The sequence below is a fragment of the Heptranchias perlo genome, chromosome 19, assembly GCF_035084215.1.
Source record: "Heptranchias perlo isolate sHepPer1 chromosome 19, sHepPer1.hap1, whole genome shotgun sequence".
NCBI classification, from domain to species: domain Eukaryota; kingdom Metazoa; phylum Chordata; class Chondrichthyes; order Hexanchiformes; family Hexanchidae; genus Heptranchias; species Heptranchias perlo.
The window spans coordinates 312,142-335,461 of NC_090343.1; the positions used below are offsets into that span (position 1 = coordinate 312,142).

The window sequence follows — 23,320 nt, forward strand, 5'->3', positions numbered from 1 at the left end:
ATCCTTTCTTAGATAAGGAGACCAAAACTATACACAGTACTCCAGGTGAGGTCTCACCAAAGCCCTGTACAACTGTAGTAAGACTTCCTTACTCTTGTACTCCAACCCCCTTGCAATAAAGGCCAACATGCCATTTGCTTTCCTAATTGCCTGCTGTACCTGCATTCTAACTTTTTGTGTTTCTTGTACGAGGACACCCAAGTCTCTCTGAACACCAACATTTAATAGTTTCTCACCATTTAAAAAATATTCTGTTTTTCTATTCTTTCTACCAAAGTGAATAACCTCACATTTCCCCACATTATACTCCATCTGCCACCTTCTTGCCCACTCACTTAATCTGTCCATATCCCTTTGCTGACTCTTTGTGTCCTCCTCACAGCTTACTTTCCCACCTAACTTTGTATCATCAGTAAACTTGGATACATTACACTCGGTCCCTTCATCTAAGTCATTAATATAGATTGTAAATAGCTGAGGCCCAAGCACCGATCCTTGCGGCACCCCACTAGTTACAGCCTGTCAACCTGAGATCGACCCATTTATCCCTACTCTCTGTTTTCTGCCTTTAACCAATCCTCTATCCATGCTAATATATTACCCCCAACCCCATGAACCCCCTGGTGTAACAACCTTTTATGTGTCACCTTATCGAATGTCTTTTGAAAATTATTGGAGCAGTTTGCATTTTCCTTATTCATTGATTGATCCCTTTTCAATAGAGGTTGAGTGTAGGAAATTGTACAAGAAAATGATCAGGGCCTTGAAGACAAAATACAGAGGTGGGGGGGGGAAACTGCATAGTTTACGCGAATCTATTCTTGATCTGCAAACACTGCTTTTATTGGGTAATGTGATCACTTCAGCTGAAATTAGCAACTGGTTTCAATCCCAGCTGAAATCCACCTGCCACTGTTTCTCAGGAGTCTGTTGCAAAGAGCATAACCTACCTCATGTCATTCAGGCTGTTGCCCTGAGAAGTTACACCATAATTCACTATGTGTACAGAGCAACATAAGGTCCTTGACAGGGCCTTTTGCCTATTGAAGAAAAACAGACACTGCTTCTAAAAATAATTAACTTTGTGTGAAGTGCTTCAGGACATTTCAACGTGATAAGACACTACTGTATATAAATCCAAATATTATTTATCACAGGAGGATAGATCACTGCAGATTCATGCAGAAAAGAATGAAAGCTGACCTGTTTGAACAGCGTACATTAGCATTTTATTTGAAATTCTGTCTGTAAGTTACGGCACAGAAGGAGGCCATTCAGCCCATCGTGTCCATGCCTGCCGAAAAAGAGCTATCCAGCTTAATCCCACTTTCCAGCACTTGGTTCGTAGCCCTGTAGGTTACGACACTTCAAGTGCACATCCAAGTATTTTTTAAATGAGGGTTTTTAAATGAGGGTTTTAAATGAGGGTGTCTGCCTCTACCACCCTTTCAGGCAGTGAGTTCCAGATCCCCACCACCCCCGGGTGAAAACATTTCTCCTCAGCTCCCCTCTAATCCTTCTACCAATTATTTTAAATCTATGCCCCCTGGTCACTGACCCTGCTGCTAAGGGAAATAGGTCCTCCCTATCTACTCGATCTAGTCCCGTCATAATTTTATACCCCTCAATTAAATCTGCCCTCAGCCTCCTGTGTTCCAAAGAAAACAACCCCAGCCTATCCGATCTTTTCTCACAGCTAAAATTCTCCAGCCCTCGTAAATCTCCTCTGTAGCCTCTCTAGTGCAATCACATCTTTTCTATAATGTGGTGACCAGAACTGTAGGCAGTACTCAAGCTGTGGCCTAATTAATGTTTTATACAATTCTAGCATAACCTCCCCGCTCTTATATTCTACGCCTCGGCTAATCAAGGAAAGTTTCCCGTATGCCTTTTTAACCACCGTAACTACCTGTCCTGCTACCTTCAGGGATCTGTGGACATGTACTCCAAGGTTTCTTTGTTCCTCTACACCTCTCAGTATCTTCCCATTTATTGTGTACTCCCTTGCCTTGTTTGCCCTCCCCAAATTGCCTTGTTTGCCCTTCCGGACTTATAGAAGCACAGGTCAGAGTTTGGGCTACAACATCATAACCCTCATTCCACAACACAGGTTGTCGGTTGTGAGAGATGATTCTGTGAGCACTGCACTTCAGGAAGGATATATTGGCCTTGAAGGGTGTGTAGCGCAGATTCACCAGAATGATACTGGGGCTTAGAGGGTTAAATTATGAGTACAGGTTGCATGAACTTGGCTTGTATTCTCTTGAGTATGGAAGATTGAGAGGTGATCTGACTGAGGTGTTTACAATGTTAAAAGGATTTTATAGGGTAGATAAGGAGAAACTATTTCCTCTGGTGGGGAATCAAGAAAAAGGGGGCATAATCTTAAAATCAGAGCTAGGCCATTCAGGAGCAAAATCAGACAGCACTTTTTTCAAAACAAAGGGTAGTAGAAATCTAGCTTTCCCTCAAAAGGCTGTGGTTGCTGGGGGACAATTGGAGCTTTCAAGACAGATCGATAGATTTTTGTTAGGTAACGGAATCAAGGGATATGAAGCAATGGCAGGTAAATAGAGTTGAGGTGCAGGTCAGCCATGATCTAATGGAATGGCGGAGCAGGCTCAAGGGGCGGAATGGCCTACTCCCGTTCCTAATGTTCCTATGTTTAGGGAAGGAAACCTGCCATCCTTATTTGGTCTGGCCTATATGTGACTACAGTCCCACACCAACATGGTTGACTTTCTGGTTATCTAATTCAACAGCATTCATGGAAGGACAAATGTCTCCCTTTTTTACTGTGCAGTACTTGGCACTAGTTTGCTTAAATTTTCATTAGCCATTGTTCTGCCAATGTGCACTCACTTTGTAATTCTGAAACTGTGGCAGAAAAATTGATTGTCTCTCCTTGTTTACCATGATATACATATCTGACAAGTTTGTATTGAGTTTTTTAATCTAAATCAGGGATCAATTAGAAACAGTAATCATAGAAGTTACAACATGGAAACAGGCCCTTCGGCCCAACATGTCCATGTCGCCCAGTTTATACCACTAAGCTAGTCCCAATTGCCTGCACTTGGCCCATATCCCTCTATACCCATCTTACCCATGTAACTGTCCAAATGCTTTTTAAAAGACAAAATTGTACCCGCCTCTACTACTGCCTCTGGCAGCTCGTTCCAGACACTCACCACCCTTTGAGTGAAAAAATTGCCCCTCTGGACCCTTTTGTATCTCTCCCCTCTCACCTTAAATCTATGCCCCCTCGTTATAGACTCCCCTACCTTTGGGAAAAGATTTTGACTATCGACCTTATCTATGCCCCTCATTATTTTATAGACTTCTATAAGATCACCCCTTAACCTCCTACTCTCCAGGGAAAAAAGTCCCAGTCTGTCTAACCTCTCCCTGTAAGTCAAACCATCAAGTCCCGGTAGCATCCTAGTAAATCTTTTCTGCACTCTTTCTAGTTTAATAATATCCTTTCTATAATAGGGTGACCAGAACTGTACACAGTACTCCAAGTGTGGCCTCACCAATGCCCTGTACAACTTCAACAAGACATCCCAACTCCTGCATTCAATGTTCTGACCAATGAAACCAAGCATGCCGAATGCCTTCTTCACCACCCTATCCATCTGTGACTCCACTTTCAAGGAGCTATGAATCTGTACTCCTAGATCTCTTTGTTCTATAACTCTCCCCAACGCCCTACCATTAACTGAGTAGGTCCTGGCCCGATTCGATCTACCAAAATGCATCACCTCACATTTATCTAAATTAAACTCCATCTGCCATTCATCGGCCCACTGGCCCAATTGATCAAGATCCCGTTGCAATCTTAGATAACCTTCTTCACTGTCCACAATGCCACCAATCTTGGTGTCATCTGCAAACTTACTAACCATGCCTCCTAAATTCTCATCCAAATCATTAATATAAATAACAAATAACAGCAGACCCAGCACCGATCCCTGAGGCACACCGCTGGACACAGGCATCCAGTTTGAAAAACAACCCTCTACAACCACCCTCTGTCTTCTGTCGTCAAGCCAATTTTGTATCCAATTGGCTACCTCACCTTGGATCCCATGAGATTTAACCTTATGTAACAACCTACCATGCGGTACCTTGTCAAATGCTTTGCTGAAGTCCATGTGGACCACGTCTACTGCACAGCCCTCATCTATCTTCTTGGTTACCCCTTCAAAAAACTCAATCAAATTCGTGAGACATGATTTTCCTCTCACAAAACCATGCTGACTGTTCCTAATTAGTCCCTGCCTCTCCAAATGCCTGTAGATCCTGTCCCTCAGAATACCCTCTAACAACTTACCCACTACAGATGTCAGGCTCACTGGTCTGTAGTTCCCAGGCTTTTCCCTGCCGCCCTTCTTAAACAAAGGCACAACATTTGCTACCCTCCAATCTTCAGGCACCTCACCTGTAGCGGTGGATGATTCAAATATCTCTGCTAGGGGACCCGCAATTTCCTCCCTAACCTCCCATAACGTCCTGGGATACATTTCATCAGGTCCCGGAGATTTATCTACCTTGATGCGCGTTAAGACTTCCAGCACCTCCCTCTCTGTAATATGTACACTCCTCAAGACATCACTATTTATTTCCCCAAGTTCCCTAACATCCATGCCTTTCTCAACCGTAAATACCGATGTGAAATATTCATTCAGGATCTCACCCATTTCTTGTGGTTCCGCACATAGATGACCTTGTTGATCCTTAAGAGGCCCTACTCTCTCCCTAGTTACCCTTTTGCCCTTTATGTATTTGTAGAAGCTCTTTGGATTCACCTTTGCCTGATCTGCCAAAGCAATCTCATATCCCCTTTTTGCCCTCCTGATGATGGTGACACTGATCGCTGATGCACCACATTCCATTTTTTTCTTCCTCATCTCTTCTCCGTCCCCCCATCATGTAACATAACTCTTTTTAACCAGGACTGGGTGTTTAATTATCCTTCGGTCATTGCTTAGTAATTCAAGATTCACCCTGAATTCGTTTCTTAAATGTTAGCCATTGCCAATGCCTTTTAATGAAGCTTCCCAATCTATCATAGCCAACTCACTCCTCATACCTTCGTAGTTTCCTTTGTTTAGATTTAGGACCCTAGTTTCGGATTGAACTGCTTCACTTTTCATCTTAATGAAGAATTCTATCATGTTATGGTCACTCTTCCCTAAAGGATCCCACACAACAAGATTATTGCACAATACCCAATCTAGGATAGCCTGTTCCCTGGTTGGCTCCTCAATGTACTGGTCTAAAAAAAAATCTCGTACTCCAGGAATTCATCCTCCACAGTATTATTGCTAATTTGGTTTGGCCAGTCTATATGTAGATTAAAGTCACCCATGATTACTGTAGTACTGTTGTTGCATGCATCTCTAATTTGCTGTTTGATGCCATCCCCTACATTACCACTTCTGTTTGGAGGCTATAGACAACTCTCACCAGTGTTTTCTGCCCCTTGCTGCTTCTTAACTCCACCCAGACTGATTCTACATCTTGATTTTCTGAGCCAATATCCTTTCTCACTATTGCTCTGATTTCATCCTTTACTAACAATGCCACCCCACCTCCTTTTCCTTTTTGCCTGTCCTTCCTAAATATTGAATACCCTTGGATATTCAGATCCCAGCCTTGGTCACCCTGCAGCCATGTCTCCGTAGGCACGGTAGGCTTATTATCAAGATTGTGGCCCATGGAATAAAGGGGGCAATAGCAACATGGATACAGAATTGTCTAAGAGACAGGAAACAGAGATGGTGGTGAACGGTTGTTTTTCAGATCGGAGGGAGATGTAAAGTGGTGTTCCTCAAGGGTCAGTGCTGGGACCACTGCTTTTCTTGATATATAATAATGACTTGGACTTAGATGTACAGGGCACAATTTCAAAATTTGCAGATGACACAAAACTTGGAAGGGTAGTAAAGAGTGAAGAGGATAGAGATAGATTTCAAGAGGATATAGACAGGCTGGTGGCATGGGCAGACATGTGGCAGTTGAAATTTAACGCAGAAAAATGCGAAGTGATCCATTTCGGTAGGAAGAACAACTGGAGTATTGTGTCCAGTTCTGGGCACCGCACTACAGGAAAGTTGTGAAAGCCTTAGAGAGAGTGCAGAAGAGATTTACTAGAATGATTCCAGGGATGAGGGACTTTAGTTACATGGATAGGCTGGAGAAGCTGGAGTTGTTCTCCTTGGAACAGAGATGGTTGCAAGGAAATTTGATAGAGGTATTGAAAATCATGAAGGGTCTGGACAGAGTAGATAGAGAGAAACTGTTCCCATTGGCGGAAGGGTCAAAGACCAAAGGATATAGATTTAAGGTGATTGGCAAAAGAACCAAACGTGATAGGAGCAAAAACTTTTTTTACACAGTGAGTGGTTAGGATCTGGAATGCACTACCCGAGGGGTGGTGGAGCAGATTCAATCATGGCCTTCAAAAGGGAACTGGATAAGTACTTGAAAGGAAAAAATTTGCAGGGCTACAGGGAAAGGACGGGGGAGTGGGACTAGCTGGATTGCTCTTGCATAGAGCCATCGTGGACTCGTTGGGCCATATGGCCTCCTTCCGTGCTATAACCTTCCTATGGTTCTATGTTTCTATGATTCAACCCCCAGCTGATATCCCTTTGCATATTCAATCTGTTACAAGATAGCTTACTTTCACCTCTAAAACATCACACAGCCTTTCTCACCTCAATATTTGACTTCTCTAATGCTCTCCTTGCCGACCACCTCCACACTTCCAACACACCTTTCCTTGCCATGATCCACTGGCTTTCTATATTCCAATGGATCGATAATAAGATCCTCGTGTTCCAATCTTTCAATAGCATCGCACTGCACCCACCACTGTGATCTCTGGTCAAAAAAGTAAAAGCCCACGGGTTCCAAGGGAAAGTGGCTAATTGGATCCAAAATTGGCTCAGTGGCAGGAAGCAAAGGTTAATGGTTGACAGGTGTTTTTGCGGCTGGAAGGCTGTTTCCAGTGGGGTTCCGCAAGGCTCAGTATAGGTCCCTTGCTTTTTGTGGTATATATTATTGATTTGGACTTGAATGTGGGGGGCTTGATCAAGAAGTTTGCTGATAATACAAAAATTGGCTGTGTGGTTGATAGTGAGGAGGAAAGCTATAGACTGCAGGAAGATATCAATGGACTGGTCAGCTGGGCAGAAAAGTGGCAAATGGAATTCAATCCAGAGAAGTGTGAGGTATTGCATTTGGGGAGGGCAAACAAGGCAAGGGAGTACATGATAAATGGGAGGATAATGAGAAGTGTAGAGGAACAAAGGGATCTTGGAGTACATGTCCACAGATCCCTGAAGGTAGCAGGACAGGTAGATAAGGTGGTTAAAAAGGCATATGGGATACTTTCTTTGATTAGCTGATGTGTAGAGTATAAGAAAAGGGAGGTTATGCTAGAACTGTATAAAATATTGGTTAGGCCACAGCTTGAGTACTGTGTACAGTTCTGGTCACCACGTTATAGGAAAGATTTGACTGCACTAGAGAGGGTACAGAGGAGATTTACGATGATGTTGCCAGGGCTGGAGAATTTTAGCTATGAGAAAAGATTGGATAGGCTGGGGTTGTTTTCTTTGGAACACAGGAGGCTGAGGGGAGATTTAATTGAGGTATATAAAATGATGATGGGACTAGATAGAGTGGATAGGGAGGACCTATTTCCCTTAGCAGAGGAGACAGTGACCAGGGGGCATAGATTTAAAGTAATTGGTGGAAGGATTAGAGGGGAGAAGAGGAGAAGTGTTTTCACGAAAGGGGTGGTGGGGGTCTGGAACTCACTGCCTGAAAGGGTGGTAGAGGCAGAAACCCTCAACTCATTTGAAAAGTACTTGGATGAGCACTTGAAGTGCTGTAACCTACAAGGCTACGGACCAAGTGCTGGAAAGTGGGATTAAGCTCTTATTCGGCTGGCACGGACATGATGGGCCGAATGGCCTTCTTCTGTGCTGTAACTTTCTATGATTCTATGATTCTATGATCTCCACCAGCTTCTGCAACATCAGAGTACTCCAGTTTTCCATTCTCTATCGTGTGTCACCAACCACTCTCCCCCTGACATCTGGAATTCCTTCCCAAAATCCCTCTATCTTGACAACGCCCTCCCTGTTTTCAAAATGTTCATTTAAAGGGTGAACAGTGTGTTAGTGTCCATGGAAGGAGAGGCAGAATAATCAGTGGGTTACCTTGCCCGCCCTCATCAAGACCTTGTGGCAGTGGTTTGCGGTCCTGGAGGTGAGTGAAATGGCACTCATGGAGACCCAGCACTCTCCTTTACTGAATCTCAACCAGGAGAGCTTTTAGGTTAGTCTCATTGAAATTGTGGGTTCTTATTTTCTCATTCTGTGCATTGCCCTTCTTCCACCTTTGGCTGCTTTTGCCAGGGAGTTTTAATGGTTGTGACCTTGGCCTGGAAGCTGTAGGTATCGGAGGGTTAATGGTTGTGACCCCAGCCCTGAGGCTGTGGGTGTGGGAGGGTTAATAATTGTGACTCCAACCCACAGGCTGTGGGTGTAGGAGCGTTAATGGTTATGCTCCCGGACCAGCAGCTCAAAGGTTGTGAGTTTCTCATCACATCGAGTTCTGAAAGTGACTTCAGTAAACAGGGAGCTTCAGGGATTCTGCAGAAAGTGGGTCCTGTCCAAAGCAGATTTGGCTACTGGGCTAAACTGGCCTCAGGATGAGCCTCAGGATGAACCTCAGGCTGTGACAAACCGCATGATGCGATGGGCCTCAGGATGGGAAGGGTCTCAGAATGGGATGAGCCTCAGGATGGACTGCAAGATAAGATGGGCCTCAGGATGAGTCTTGGGATGAACCTCAGGATAGGATGGGCCTCAGAATGGGATGGGCCTCAGGATGGGGTCTCAGGATGAGCCTCAGAATGACACTCAGGATGAGCCTCAGAATGACACTCAGGATGGGCCTCAGGATGGGATGGGCCTCAGAATGGGCCTCAGGATGGGATGAGCCACTCAGGGTTAAATTTCGGTAGGAAGAAAGAGAGGCAATATAAACTAGAGGGCACAATCCTGAACGAGGAAAATAAAATTTTAATTTGATGCCTGATTTCGTTTTATTTGGTTTTTAGTTTTTAAGCACCCCCCCCACACACACACCCCCCCACACACCCCCCCCCACACACACACACACACCCCCCCACACACACCCCCCTCCCCCTTACCCTTCCTCCCCCTTATAAAAGGAAAAAAAACATGAGCCTGTCTCACCCCCACTCATCGCTCCGCTTCGCGGCTCCTTGTCCAATAGGGGCGGAGCGAACGCTGCGTAAACCCGCCCGGGGGGAACGTGCACCAATAGCAACGCTCGAAACGGGCGGGGCTTATTCTCCAATCCGGGGCCGGATATGCAAATGAGGCGCGTGGATTATAAGGGCCCGGAACCGCGCGCCGGATCTTTCCCTCCAGGAGACCGAGTGAAGGAGAAGGGAACCGAGGCTCAGCCCATCAGCCGAGCCGAGCAGAGCCCAGCCCAGCCCAGCAGAAAGGATCCGAGCAGAATCCAGCCCAGCCATGTCCGACAAACTCCCCTACAAAGTCGGTAAGGTGTCAGCAGGAAAGCCCAGAACGGAATGTGTTCCTGCAGCGGGCGCAGGAACGGCGATTCCAAACTGACCGCGCTCGGCCTTTAAACCGGTCGGAGGGGGAGAAGCGTCCGCCTGCTCTCCCCCCCCCCCCCCCCCTTCCGATCTCTTTCCCCCCCCCCCCCCCCCTCTCTCTCTCTCTCTCTGTACCGATCTCTTTTCCCCCTTCTCTCTCTCTCTGTTCCGATCTCTTTTCCCCCTTCTCTCTCTCTCTCTCTGTACCGATCTCTTTTCCCCCTTCTCTCTCTCTCTGTTCCGATCTCTTTTCCCCCTTCTCTCTCTCTCTCTGTTCCGATCTCTTTTCCCCCTTCTCTCTCTCTCTCTGTTCCGATCTCTTTTCCCCCTTCTCTCTCTCTCTCTCTGTTCCGATCTCTTTTCCCCCTTCTCTCTCTCTCTCTCTGTTCCGATCTCTTTTCCCCCTTCTCTCTCTCTCTCTCTCTGTTCCGATCTCTTTTCCCCCTTCTCTCTCTCTCTCTCTCTCTGTTCCGATCTCTTTTCCCCCTTCTCTCTCTCTCTCTGTTCCGATCTCTTTTCCCCCTTCTCTCTCTCTCTCTCTCTGTTCCGATCTCTTTTCCCCCTTCTCTCTCTCTCTCTCTCTCTCTGTTCCGATCTCTTTTCCCCCTTCTCTCTCTCTCTCTCTCTCTCTGTTCCGATCTCTTTTCCCCCTTCTCTCTCTCTCTCTGTTCCGATCTCTTTTCCCCCTTCTCTCTCTCTCTCTGTTCCGATCTCTTTTCCCCCTTCTCTCTCTCTCTCTCTCTGTTCCGATCTCTTTTCCCCCTTCTCTCTCTCTCTGTTCCGATCTCTTTTCCCCCTTCTCTCTCTCTCTCTCTGTTCCGATCTCTTTTCCCCCTTCTCTCTCTCTCTCTGTTCCGATCTCTTTTCCCCCTTCTCTCTCTCTCTCTGTGTACCGATCTCTTTTCCCCCTTCTCTCTCTCTCTCTCTGTTCCGATCTCTTTTCCCCCTTCGCTCTCTCTCTCTCTGTTCCGATCTCTTTCCCCCTTCTCTCTCTCTCTGTTCCGATCTCTTTTCCCCCTTCTCTCTCTCTCTCTCTCTGTTCCGATCTCTTTTCCCCCTTCTCTCTCTCTCTCTCTCTGTTCCGATCTCTTTTCCCCCTTCTCTCTCTCTCTCTCTCTGTTCCGATCTCTTTTCCCCCTTCTCTCTCTCTCTCTCTCTGTTCCGATCTCTTTTCCCCCTTCTCTCTCTCTCTCTCTCTGTTCCGATCTCTTTTCCCCCTTCTCTCTCTCTCTCTCTCTCTGTTCCGATCTCTTTTCCCCCTTCTCTCTCTCTCTCTGTTCCGATCTCTTTTCCCCCTTCTCTCTCTCTCTCTGTTCCGATCTCTTTTCCCCCTTCTCTCTCTCTCTCTGTTCCGATCTCTTTTCCCCCTTCTCTCTCTCTCTCTGTTCCGATCTCTTTTCCCCCTTCTCTCTCTCTCTCTGTTCCGATCTCTTTTCCCCCTTCTCTCTCTCTCTCTGTTCCGATCTCTTTTCCCCCTTCTCTCTCTCTCTCTGTTCCGATCTCTCTCTATTTCTCTCTCTCTCTATTTCTCTCTCTCTCTATTTCTCTCTCTCTCTATTTCTCTCTCTCTCTATTTCTCTCTCTCTCTATTTCTCTCTCTCTCTATTTCTATTTCTCTCTTTCTCTCTCTATTTGTGTGTCCGAGTGTTGGGTCTGGGTTTCAGACTACAAGCCCCAAGTATTGGAGGCCGCTTCAGACTGAGCCGCGGGCAGTTATCAGCAACAATCTGGTGAACCAGGCCTTGGCTACATGTGCTCTTCTGCATCTTTAAATTCAATTATTGAAGAACGCATTGGTGTGCGCTGCAAGCATCGCCTGGCTTGCGCTTGCTGTATAATACAAAATTATAATAAGAAACATCAGGTTTAGCCCTAAGAAAAGAAAGCTAGAAACGTTGAGGATGTGTCTGAAGTGTTTGTTCAATGTTTATATTCATCCTTAACCAGAGCCACCCTGCTTCTGGATCAGGTACACTTACATATAGGCAACAAATTGCTGGGGACTAACAACGGGTGTTAGTGGGGGAGCAGCGGAACCCATTGATGAAAATACATCAAATTATTTGGGATCAAATTAAAAAGAACAAATACTGGAAATGCATCTGAGCACTAAAAATGGATTTATATTTTAAGGGAGGTTGTTCATGGCACTTTTTGAAGTTCTCCTGGTGTCCTAGAATCTTACAGGCAGAAGGAGGCCATTTGGCCCATCGTGCCTTTGAAAGATTTATCCAACTAGTCCCATGCCTCTGCTCTTTCCCCATAGCCCTGCGATTTTTTTTTTCTCACTTCAAATATATATCCAATTCCCTTTTGAAAGTTACTTTTGAATCTGCTTCCACCACCCTTTCAGGCAGTGCATTCCAGATAATGACAACTTGCTGCATAAAAAAAATTCTCCTCTTCTCCCGACTAGTTCTTTTGACAATTACTGTAAATGCGTCCTCTGATTACTGACCCTCCTGCCAGCAAACAGTTTCTCCCTACCTACTCCCATCAAAACCCCATGTAATTTTGAATATCTCCATCAAATCTCCCCTTAACTGTCTCTGCTCTAGGGAGGACAATTCCAGCTTCTCCAGTCTCTCCATTTAACTGAAGTCCTTTATCTCTGGTACCATTCTGGTAAATCTTCTCTGCACTCTCTCCAAGGCCTTCAATTCTGGGCACCACACTTTAGGATGTGAACACAATACTCCAGTGAAGGCCTAACCAATGTTTTATAAAGGTTTAGCATAACTTCCTTGCTTTTGTACTCTGCCTCTATTTGGAAAGCCAATGCTTTTTTGACAGCATTATCAACTTGTCCTGCCACCTTCAAAGATTTGTGTACAAACACCCCTAAGTCTATCTGTTCCTGCACCCCCTTTAAAATTGTTCCGTTTAGTTTATATTGCCTCTCCTCATTCTCCCTCCCAAAATGATCGCTCCACACCTTTGCATTAAATTTCTTCTGCCATGGTGACTGCCCATTTTACCAGTCTGTCTGTGTCCTCCTGAAGTCTTCTACTATCTTTTCTTCACTATTTACTACATTTCCAAGTTGTCACCTGCAAACTTTGAAATTATGCCTCTATACCCAAGTCCAGGTCATTAATATATATCAAAGAGCAGTGGTCCCAATACTGACCCCTGGGGACTGCTGTATACTTCCCTCCAGTCTGAAAAACAACCATTCACCACTACTCTCTGCTTTCTGTCTCTTAGCCAATTTTGTATTCATTCTGTCACTGCCCCTTTAATCCCATGGTCTTCAATGTTGCTAACATGTCTATTATGTGGCACTTTATAAACACCTTTTTGAAAGTCCATATAGACATCAACTGCACTATCTTCTTCAACCCTCTGTTACTTCATCGAAGAACTCAGTCCAGCTAGTCAGATGTGATTTGCCTTTAACAAATCTGTGCTGGCTGTCATTTATTAATCGGTTTCTCCAAGTGACGATTAATTTTGTCTCAGATTATAGTCTCTAGAAGTTTCCCCACCACCGATATTAGGTTGACTGGCCTGTAGTTACTAGGTTTATCACTCTCCCCTTTTTTGAACAGGATCCTAGCCAACATTTATTCCTCAACCAATCTAAGACAGATTATTTGGTCATTTATCATGTAGCTGTTTGTGGGACCTTGCTGTGCACAAATTGACTGCTGTGTTTTGCTACATTACAACAGTGCCTACATTTCAAAGGTACACCATTGGCTGTGAAGCGCTTTGGGATATCCTGAGGACATGAAAGGTGCCATATAAGTGCACGTTCTTTCTTCAAATGTTGCTGTTTTCTCTGGAGTTTGTATGGTTTCACAGGACAGGAAGTCCAGTCCCTTTGCCGTGCCCCTAAGGGGTGCGTTCTACAGGAGCTGTAGAGTGAAGGTAGTAGACCCACATTATAGTGCCAGCTCTCGTGTTGCTTTCGGCCCAGTTGCAATCAAGCTGAAGTTTATTTGAAAGCTGATGGTATTGTTTTGAAGTTGTTTGGTGTTTCAGAATTCTAGTTGCGAAAATACAAAGAGGCATCAAACATTGTTACATCTCAATTTCTCCCAAAATGTCACCTTGTTTGTAACTCAAGGTGCATCACTCCCCCAGTCCAAGTTCAATAACTTGTGGTTCAAAAAAGGCTTTCAGCAGAATTTGATAGTGCTGGTAAGGCCACAGCTGGAGTATTGTGCACAGTTCTGGTCACCACATTACAGAAAGGATGTAATTGTTTTGGAGAGAGTGCAGAGAAGATCTACAAGAATGTTGCCAGGGCTTGAAAATTGCAGCTACAAGGAGAGATTGGATAGACTGGGGTTGTTTTCCTTGGAGCAAAGGAGGCTGAGGGGAGACTTGATTGAGGTGTACAAAATTGAGGGGCCTAGATAGAGTAGACAGGAAGTACCTGTTTCCTCTAGTGGATAGTTCAAGAATTAGAGGACATAGATTTAAGCTGATTGGTGGAAGTATTAGAGGGGACATGAGGGAAAAACTTTTTTTACCCAGAGAGTGGTGGGTGTATGGAATTTGCTGCCTGAATTGGTGGTAGAGGCAGGGACCCTCACTCTTTTTAAGAAGGACCTGGACCTGCACCTAAAGTGCTGTAAGTTGCAGGGCTACGGACCGGATGCTGGAAGGTGGGATTAGAATGGGCACCTAGTTGCTTTTCGAACAAACGCGGACAAGATGGGCCGAATGGCCCCCTTCTGTGCTGTATCTTTTCTCTGGTTCTAATTTATTTGTGATAATGGTTGTTACTAAATACTTATGAATGGTGGCACATGGGTAATGCAGAGAGTTGCAAACATTCAGATCTGCTCCAGGTTCTATAGCTGGGTATTTTGTACACATTCAAGATAAGCTAGTTCAAAAGAATGCATATTTTGGTCAGGAACATTTGAGGATGATGCTGTCTCAATGTGTTTTTTCACCCTTTCCTTTTTTGTCTCCATGCACTACCTGTGTGTACATAGCCTATTCCCAGAGAGCTCTTTTGTATGTTACCCAAGTGACCATTCTTGATGTGCACTGGCAGGCTATTTGACTGAAGATGGCATCACAGCCAAGTCCAATGCTAATCTTGCCCAATGTACATTCACAAAGATATTCTGACAGGGCTTGTTGGATAGCAATAAGGAGTGGGAACCCTGGCTGGTTTTCTTCTCTTCCACCAACTGCACCTGTCACCAATCCTCAAGGGCATGCAGTTCACAAATTTTTGGTGTTGCAACAGATGCTAACAGCATAAAAGTCAACCTGAACCTGCCTCCCCCACCCACCTGAAGGCATGACTGTTGCTGGGGTACAGTTCCACTGAGCAAAACCCTGGAATTCCCTACCTAGCACCATCACAAGAAGGACTGCAGTGGTTTAATTGGGTAGCTCACTGCCACCTTCTCAGGGCATTTAAAGATGGGCAATAAATGCGGCCTTGCTAGTGCTGCCCACACCCCAAGAAGAAATTAATGAATGCACTGATAGTTCTGCCAAATGCTTATTCTTGGTGTTAGCCTAGACAGTGAGTATTGGCACATTATTTAACAATGGAGGACATTGCCAATGAACCTGATTCTGGCCTTGCCCAACATGTCCAAACAGGGGCTTTCCAGCAGGGATTATTGCATAGTGACCAGGAGTGGCACCATGGACAATTTGTCTCCCACCTTCAGCCGGGGTGCTGGAATTCCATGGAGGTGCCTCTGTTCTGCCCTGGCTGGGAGCAGAAAACTCAGTACTGATGCCAGGGATTGGACGGGTGCCTCCTTAGTCTGTATGGCTGAGTTACACATTCGTGTAGTTTACTAACTTGTCACAATGTGTTTCCTCCTCAGCCTCTGCTAGGCACCTCCCTCAGTGTGGCTGATGTCAGAAACTTGATATGGGACAATGGCCAAGTCCCACCATTTTGTAGCCCAGTGTGTTGCTGCTTCTGAGCCTTTTGCTGCCTGTTTTTTGATTTTAGTCTCGATGTCCTAATAAATAGTCAGTGTTTAATGCCATTGTTAGTGTATGTGCTGGTTTTGTCTGAATTTTGTTTTTCTGCATTATAGCTGATATCAGTTTGGCCGAATGGGGCCGGAAGGCGATTGAGATTGCAGAGAATGAGATGCCTGGCTTGATGATGATGAGGAAGATGCATGGAGATTCCAAACCACTGACAGGGGCTCGGATCACAGGCTGTCTCCACATGACTCTTCAAACTGCTGTACTGATTGAAACCCTGGTGGCACTTGGGGCAGAGGTAATGTCAGGATAAATTGTACAGGAAAAAAACCTTTTAGCACCAAATGGTTTACCCCAGCTGAGTTCTCCAATGGCTTTGTGTGTAGGTGCCATGTGGTGGACAGCTGAGGCTTGCAGACCAGAAAGGCTCCAGTGAGCTGATCTTGGATGGCATGAAGTCTTTCAGATCTATGTTAGTGTCATCCTAAGTCCTTCCTGTTCTTTGTAAAGAACTGGATGAAAATATTGTATCCAAGCCCCCATGTCACCCGAGTGCATGATTATACCTTTCCTGTGCTGCCTTGTTGATGTGCAACAGTGTCATCTGCCACAGCTTCAGGGAGGTCGGCCTTGTCCCCAGGATTTGTCCGCCTCCCAATCCCTTCCTACTGAATAAATCATAGATGGTGTAATGGTGAAAACAAGGCCATCATGACAGCTTCCCTGATGCTCAGAGTTTACATGCCGGATCCTTTGTTGGGTGCGGCTGGCCTTTAGAGGCATCTGTTGCACAGGATGACTGTGGTCGACTTGAATCCTCTAAAGTGTATTTTTTAAATGGTTTAAAGGATTAGTTCAAACAAAAATCAGCAATTCAGAATGTCTCCCTAGAATCCAGACCCAAGAACACAAGAAATAGGAACAGGAGTAGGCCATACGGCCCCTCAAGCCTGCTCCGCCATTCAGTAAGATCATGGCTGATCTTCGGCCTCAACTCCACTTTCCCATCTGATCACCGTATACCTTGATTCCCTAGAGTCCAAACATCTATCGATCTCAGCCTTGAATATACTTAACGACAGCTCTCTGGGGTAGAGAATTCCAAATATTCATAACCCTCTGAGTGAAGAAATTCCCCCTCATCTCAGTCCTAAATGGCCGACCCCTTATCCTGAGACTATATCCCCAAGAAGCTCCCCTGGCGTTGGGTGTAGCAAGGACAGAGGTTGAGGGTGGGTGGTGCTGGGGAGAGGGAGCCACCTACAATGTCAGCTAGCAAGGGAAAATGGAAGCCAAATAAGTGCATTTATACTTGTGTGGAACATCAGCAACATATGTATGTAAGGCCTCCCCTTTCCCTAAACTGGATTGGTTCCCTTGCTTACCCTCCTTTGTGATATTCTTGCCAATGTGAACAAATGCCTGTTTCTCACAGGTCTGTACTTTAGTGCATAATCAATTTGTGACATCTAACATTGCACAAACTGGGCAGTTACCCAGGACTCCCCCTTTTTTTGTCCTTGAATGTTTCAGAACAAACTGTTTCAAAGCAAACAGTCTGCTTAAGCGTGGAGTCACGAATCATTGTGTGACTTCTGTTTATGGTCTCAAATAGATATTTTTGTGACTTTTGGTGTCCAAGGTGAAGAATGTCCATTTTGGGAAATGGAAGGATTACCACTTTGAGGTACTTTATTCTAGGAGCCCATCTAATTAACTCATCTGAATCCTGCTTTGGTGACAGGATGTTCAGTTGCAGTTGTTTTTCCACTCCTTCCCCTTTGTCACGTGCTGTTTAGTGTAGGTTGAAGTCCGTACTATCATTGTAACCAAGGCTTTGATCTCGTTTCAGGTCCAATGGTCCAGTTGCAATATTTTCTCTACTCAGGATCACGCAGCTGCAGCTATTGCCAAATCCGGTGTCCCTGGTCAGTATTATGAGATAAGAACATAAGAACATAAATAGGAGTAGGCCAATCAGCCCCTCGAGCCTGCTCCACCATTCAATAAGATCATGGCTGATCTGATCCTAATCTGAAATCTAAATTTATGTCCAATTTCCTGCTCGCTCCCTGTAACCCCTAATTCCCTTTACTTCTAGAAAACTGTCTATTTCTGTTTTAAATTTATTTAATGATGTAGCTTCCACAGCTTCCTGTGGCAGCAAATTCCACAGACCCACAACCCTCTGAGTGAAGAAGTTTCTCCTCATCTCAGTTTTGAAAGAGCAGCCCCTTATTCTAAGATTATGCCCCCTAGTTCTAGTTTCACCCATCCTTGGGAACATCCTTACCGCATCCACCCGATCAAGCCCCTTCACAATCTTATATGTTTCAATAAGATCGCCTTTCATTCTTCTGAACTCCAATGAGTAGAATCCTAATCTACTCAACCTCTCCTCATATGTCTGCCCCCTCATCCCCTTCTTTGTACTGCCTCGAGAGCAAGTATGTCTTTTCTTAAGTATGGAGACCAAAACTGTATGCAGTATTCCAGGTGCAGCCTCACCAATACCTTATATAACTGCAGCAATACCTCCCTGTTTTTATATTCTATCCCCCTAGCAATAAAAGCCAACATTGCGTTGGCCTTCTTGATCACCTGCTGCACCTGCATACTAACTTTTTGATCTTCTTGCACTAGGACCCCCAGATCCCTTTGTACTGCAGTACTTTCCAGTTTCTCGCCTTTTAGATAATAACTTGCTCTCTGATTGTTCCTGCTCTCTGGTTGTACATTCGATCCTGTGCACAAACTAACACAACTGGAACACTGTCGCATAATTGGTGTGACACATATTTGCTTTAAACGTGGAAAATTGTTCAACAGTTATACATTTTGGCCATCTAAACTTAAGTACTTACATTCGTAGAGGTGACTCAAGAGTGGACAGAGGAATGTATATGGATGTTTGTATGGACTTCCAGATGGCATTCGATAGTCGCTCATAAGGGACTGTTAGCTAAAGTTGAAGCTCATGGAATTGAGGGCATGTTATTGACTAGTTGGGAAATTGGATGAGCACCAGGAGACAAGGGATAATGGGCAGGTACTCAAATTGGCAGGATGTGACTAGTGGTGTCCCACAGGGATCTGTGTTGGGGCCTCAACTATTCACAATATTTATTAACGACTTAAATGATGGGATGGAGAGCCACATATCCAAATTTGCTGATGATACAAAGATGGGCAACAGTGCAGATGGAAGCATAAAATTATATTAATAGATTAAGTGAATGGGCAAGACTGCGGCGAATGGATTTCAATGTAGGCAAGTGTGAGGTCATCCACTTTAGACTTAAAGGATAGATCAGAGTACTTTCTAAATGGTGAAAAGCTTGAAACAGTGGCGGTACAAAGAGACTTAGGGGTCCATGTACATAGATCATTAAAATGTTATGGACAAGTACAGAAAATAATCAAAAAGGCTAATAGAATGCTGGCCTTTATATATGAGTACTAGAATAAAAGGGGGTAGAAGTTATGCTACAGCTATACAAAGCCCTGGTTAGACTGCACCTGGAGTACTGTGTTCCGTTCTGAGCACTGCACCTTAGGAAGGATGTATTGGCCATGGAGGGTGTGCAGAGTAGATTTACTAGAATGATACCTGGACTCCAAGGGTTAAATTTGAGGAGAGATTACACAAACCAGGGTTGTTTTCCTTGGAATTTAGAAGATGAAGGTGATTTGATTGAAGTTTTCAAGATATTAAGGGGAACAGATAGTTTCTCTCTATCTACCCTATTTCTGCTGGTTGGGGAGTCTAGGGCTAGGGGACATAGCCTAAAGATTAGAGCCAGGACTTTCAGGAGCGAAGTTAGGAAACACTTGTAAACTCAAAGGGTGGTAGAAGTTTGGAACTTTCTTCTGCAAACAGCAGTTGATGCTAGATCAATTGTTAATCTTAAATCTGTGATTTATAGATTTTTGTCAACCAAAGGCATTAAGGGAAATGGGGCTACGGCAGGTATATGGAGTTGGGTCATATGTCAGCCATGATCTCGATAAATGGTGGAACAGGCTCGAGTGGCTAAATGTCCTACTCCTGTTCCTATGTTCATAGAAACATAAAAACATAGAAAATAGGAGCAAGAGTAGGCCATTCGGCCCTTCAGGCCTGCTCCACCATTCAAAATGATCATGGATGATCGTCCAACTCAGTACCCTGTTCCTGCTTTTTCCCCATATCCCTTGATCTCTTTAGCATTAAGAAATATATCTATCTCCTTCTTGAATACATCTAATGACTGGGCCTCCACTGCCTTCTGTGGTAGAGAATTCCACAGGTTCACCACCCTCTGAAGAAGAAATTTCTCCTCATCTCGGTTGTAAATGGCATACCCTGTATCCTGAGACACTGACCCTTGGTTCTGGACTCCCCAGCCATTGGGAACATCTTCCCTGCATCTAGTCTGTCTAGTCCTGTTAGAATTTTATGTTTCGATGAGATCACCTCTCATTCTTCTAAACTCGAGTGAATATAGGCCGGGTCGACCCAATCTCTCATGTCAGTCCTGCCATCCCAGGAATCAGTCTGGTAAACCTTCGTTGCACTCCCTCCATGGCAAGGACATCCTTCCTTAGATGAGGAGACCAAAAATGCACACAATACTCTAGTTGTGGTCTCACCAAGGCCCTGTATAACTGCAGTAAGACATCCCTTCTCCTGTACTCAAATCCTCTTGCAATGAAGGCCAACATACCATTCGCCTTCCTAACTGCTTGCTGCACCTGAATGCTCGTTTTCAGCAACTGGTGTACAAGGACACCCAGGTCTTGTTGAACCTCCTGTTTTCCCAACCTATCACCATTCAAATAATAATCTGCCTTTCTGTTTTTACAACCAAAGTGGATAACCTCACATTTATCCACATTATACTGCATCTGCCATGTTCTTGCCCACTCACCCAACTTGTCTAAATCACATTGGAGCCTCTTTGCATCCTCCTCACAGCTCACATTCCACCCCAGCTTTGTGTCTGCAAACTTGGAAATGTTACATTTAGTTCCCTCATCCAAATCATTGATATATATTGTGAATCCAGGGGCCCAAGCACTGAACCCTGCGGTACTCCACCAGTCACAGCCTGCCACCCGGAAAAAGACCCCTTTATTCCTACTCTGCTTCCTGTCTGTTGACCAATTCTCAATCCATGCCAGTATATTCCCCCCAATCACATGTGCTTTAATTTTGCACACTAACCTCTTGTGTGGGACCTTATCAAAAGCCTTCTGAAAATCCAAATACACCACATCCACTGGTTCTCCCCTATCTATTCCACTAGTTTAAATCCTCAAAATTCCAGTAGATTTGTTAAGCGTGATTTCCCTTTCAAAACCCATGCTGACTTTGTCCAATCCTGTTAATGCCTTCCAAGTGTTCTGTTATCACATCTTTTATAATAGACTCTAGCATTTTCCCCACTACTGATATTAGGGTAACTGGTCTGAATTCCCTTTTTTTTTTCTCTCCCTTTTTTGAATAGTGGGGTTACATTTGCCACCCTCCAGTCTGTTGGAACTGTTCGAGTCTATAGAATTTTGGAAGATGGTCACCAATGGATCCACTATTTCCAGGGCCACTTCCTTTAGTACTCTGGGATGTAGATTATCAGGCCCTGGGGATTTGTCAGCCTTTAGCCCCATTAATTTCCCTAGCTTTTTTTTTACTAATACTGGTTTCCTTCAGTTCCTCCCTCTCAGTAGACCCTTGGTTCCCTAACATTTCTGGGAGATTATTTGTGTTCTCCTTTGTGAAGGCAGAGCCAAAGTATGTGTTTAATTGTTCTGCCATTTCTTTGTTCCCCATTATAATTTCCCCCATTTCTGACTGTAAGGGACCTACATTTGTCTTCACTAATCTTTTTCTCTTGACATATTTATAGAAAGCTTTTACAGTCAGATTTTATGTTCCCTGCTAGTTTACTCTCATACTCTCTTTTTTCCCCTCTTAATCAATCGCTGTCCTCCTTTGCTGAATTCTAAACTGCTCCCAATCCTCAGGCTTGCTGCTTTTTCTGGCAATTTTATATGTCGTCTCTTTGGATCTAATACTATCCCTAATTTCTTTTGTAAGCCACCTTTCCTGTTTCATTTTTGCATGAGATAGGAATGAATAATTGTTGTAATTCCTGCACATGTTCTTTAAATATTAGCCATTGCCTATCCACCGTCATCCCTTTTAGTAAAGTTCCCCAATCTATCATAACCAACTCGCATCTCGCACCTCATACTTTCGTAATTTCCTTTATTTAGATTCAGGACCCTAGTTTCGGATTCAACTACTTCACACTCCATCTTAATGAGGAATTCTATCATGTTATGGTCGCTCTTCCCTAAGGGACCCTGCCCGACAAGATTGTTAATTAATCCTGTCTCATTGCACAATACCCAGTCTAGGATCGCCTGTTCTCTAGTTGGTTCCTCAACGTATTGGTCTAGAAAACCATCACGTACACACCCCAGGAATTCCTCCCCCACGGTATTATTGCTAATTTGGTTTGACCAATCTATATGTAGATTAGTCACCCATGATTATAGTTGTACCCTTCTTGCATGTGCGTCTAATTTCCCATTTAATGCCCTCCCCTACATCTCCACTACTGTTTGGGGGCCTATAGACAACCTCGACCAACGTTTTCTGCCCCATAGTGTTTCTTAGCTCCACCCATACAGATTCCACATTGTGATTTTTCTGAGCCAATATCCTTCCTCACTATTGCATTGGTTTCCTCCTTTACCAACAACGCTACCCCACCTCCTTTCCCTTTTGCCTGTCCTTCCTAAATATTGAATACCCCTGGACGTTCAGTTCCCATCCTTGGCCATGTCTCTGTAATCGCAACTGTATCATAACTGTTAATATCTATCTGTGCTGTTAATTCATCTACCTTATTGTGAATGCTCTGTGCATTAAGACACAATGCCTTTAGACTTGTCTTTTTAAGATTGCTAGTAATCTTAGTTTTATTTTGCACTATGGCCCTATTTGTTACTTGCCCTTGTTTTCCCTGCCTGTCACTATTGCTTCTTCCCTTTGTCTTTTTTGTTTCTATCCTTATTTCCCCCTCTGTCTCCCTGCTCATGCAGCATCTTATCCTGTCGAAATGTCTCTCAGCTCTTCAGTGAATTATTTTGAAGTGTAGTGAAAGTCAATAAATGCAGCAGCCATTCTGTACTGCAAATGGCAATGAGGTGAAGGATCAGCTAATTTTGTTTTGCTGCTAATGTTTGAAGGAGGAATGTTGGCCAGGGGACTGGGAGAATTTCCTGCAGTTCTTTAGAAAGTGTCACAGGATCTTCAACATCCATTGGAAAAAGTGAACAGGTTTATTATCTCATCTGGGGGACAGAACACTGTTTTACTGTTCTGTTATAGTCTTAGGTTACAGCACAGAAGGAGGCCATTCAGCCCATCAAGTCCACGCCAGCTCTATGCAAGAGCAATCCAGCTAGTCCCACTCCCACGCCCTGTCCCTGTAGCTCTGCAAATTATTTCCTTTCAAGTACTTATCCAGTTTTTTTTGAAGACAATGATTGAATCTGCCTCCATCACCCCTTGGGCAGTGCATTCCAGATCATAACCACTTGCTGTGTAAAAAAGTTTTTCCTCATGTCACCTTTGGTTCTTTTGCCAATCACCTTAAATCTAAGTTCTCTGGTCCTTGATCCTTCTGCTAATGGGAATAGTTTCTCTATCTACTCTGTCTAGACTCTGACTTTGAA

General features: G+C 44.4%; 1 protein-coding gene across 1 annotated transcript in view; it reads left to right on the plus strand.

Annotated features, from left to right (window-relative positions):
• Positions 1–9,462: 9,462 nt before the first annotated feature.
• ahcy (adenosylhomocysteinase) overlaps positions 9,463–23,320 on the plus strand; it is a 64,624-nt gene continuing 50,766 nt past the window's right edge. Inside the window, exons 1-3 of the mRNA XM_068000122.1 lie at positions 9,463–9,612; positions 15,700–15,890; positions 17,445–17,520. Coding sequence (XP_067856223.1) covers positions 9,585–9,612; positions 15,700–15,890; positions 17,445–17,520 — 295 coding nt within the window. The 5' untranslated portion in view covers positions 9,463–9,584. The remainder of the gene's footprint in view (positions 9,613–15,699; positions 15,891–17,444; positions 17,521–23,320) is intronic.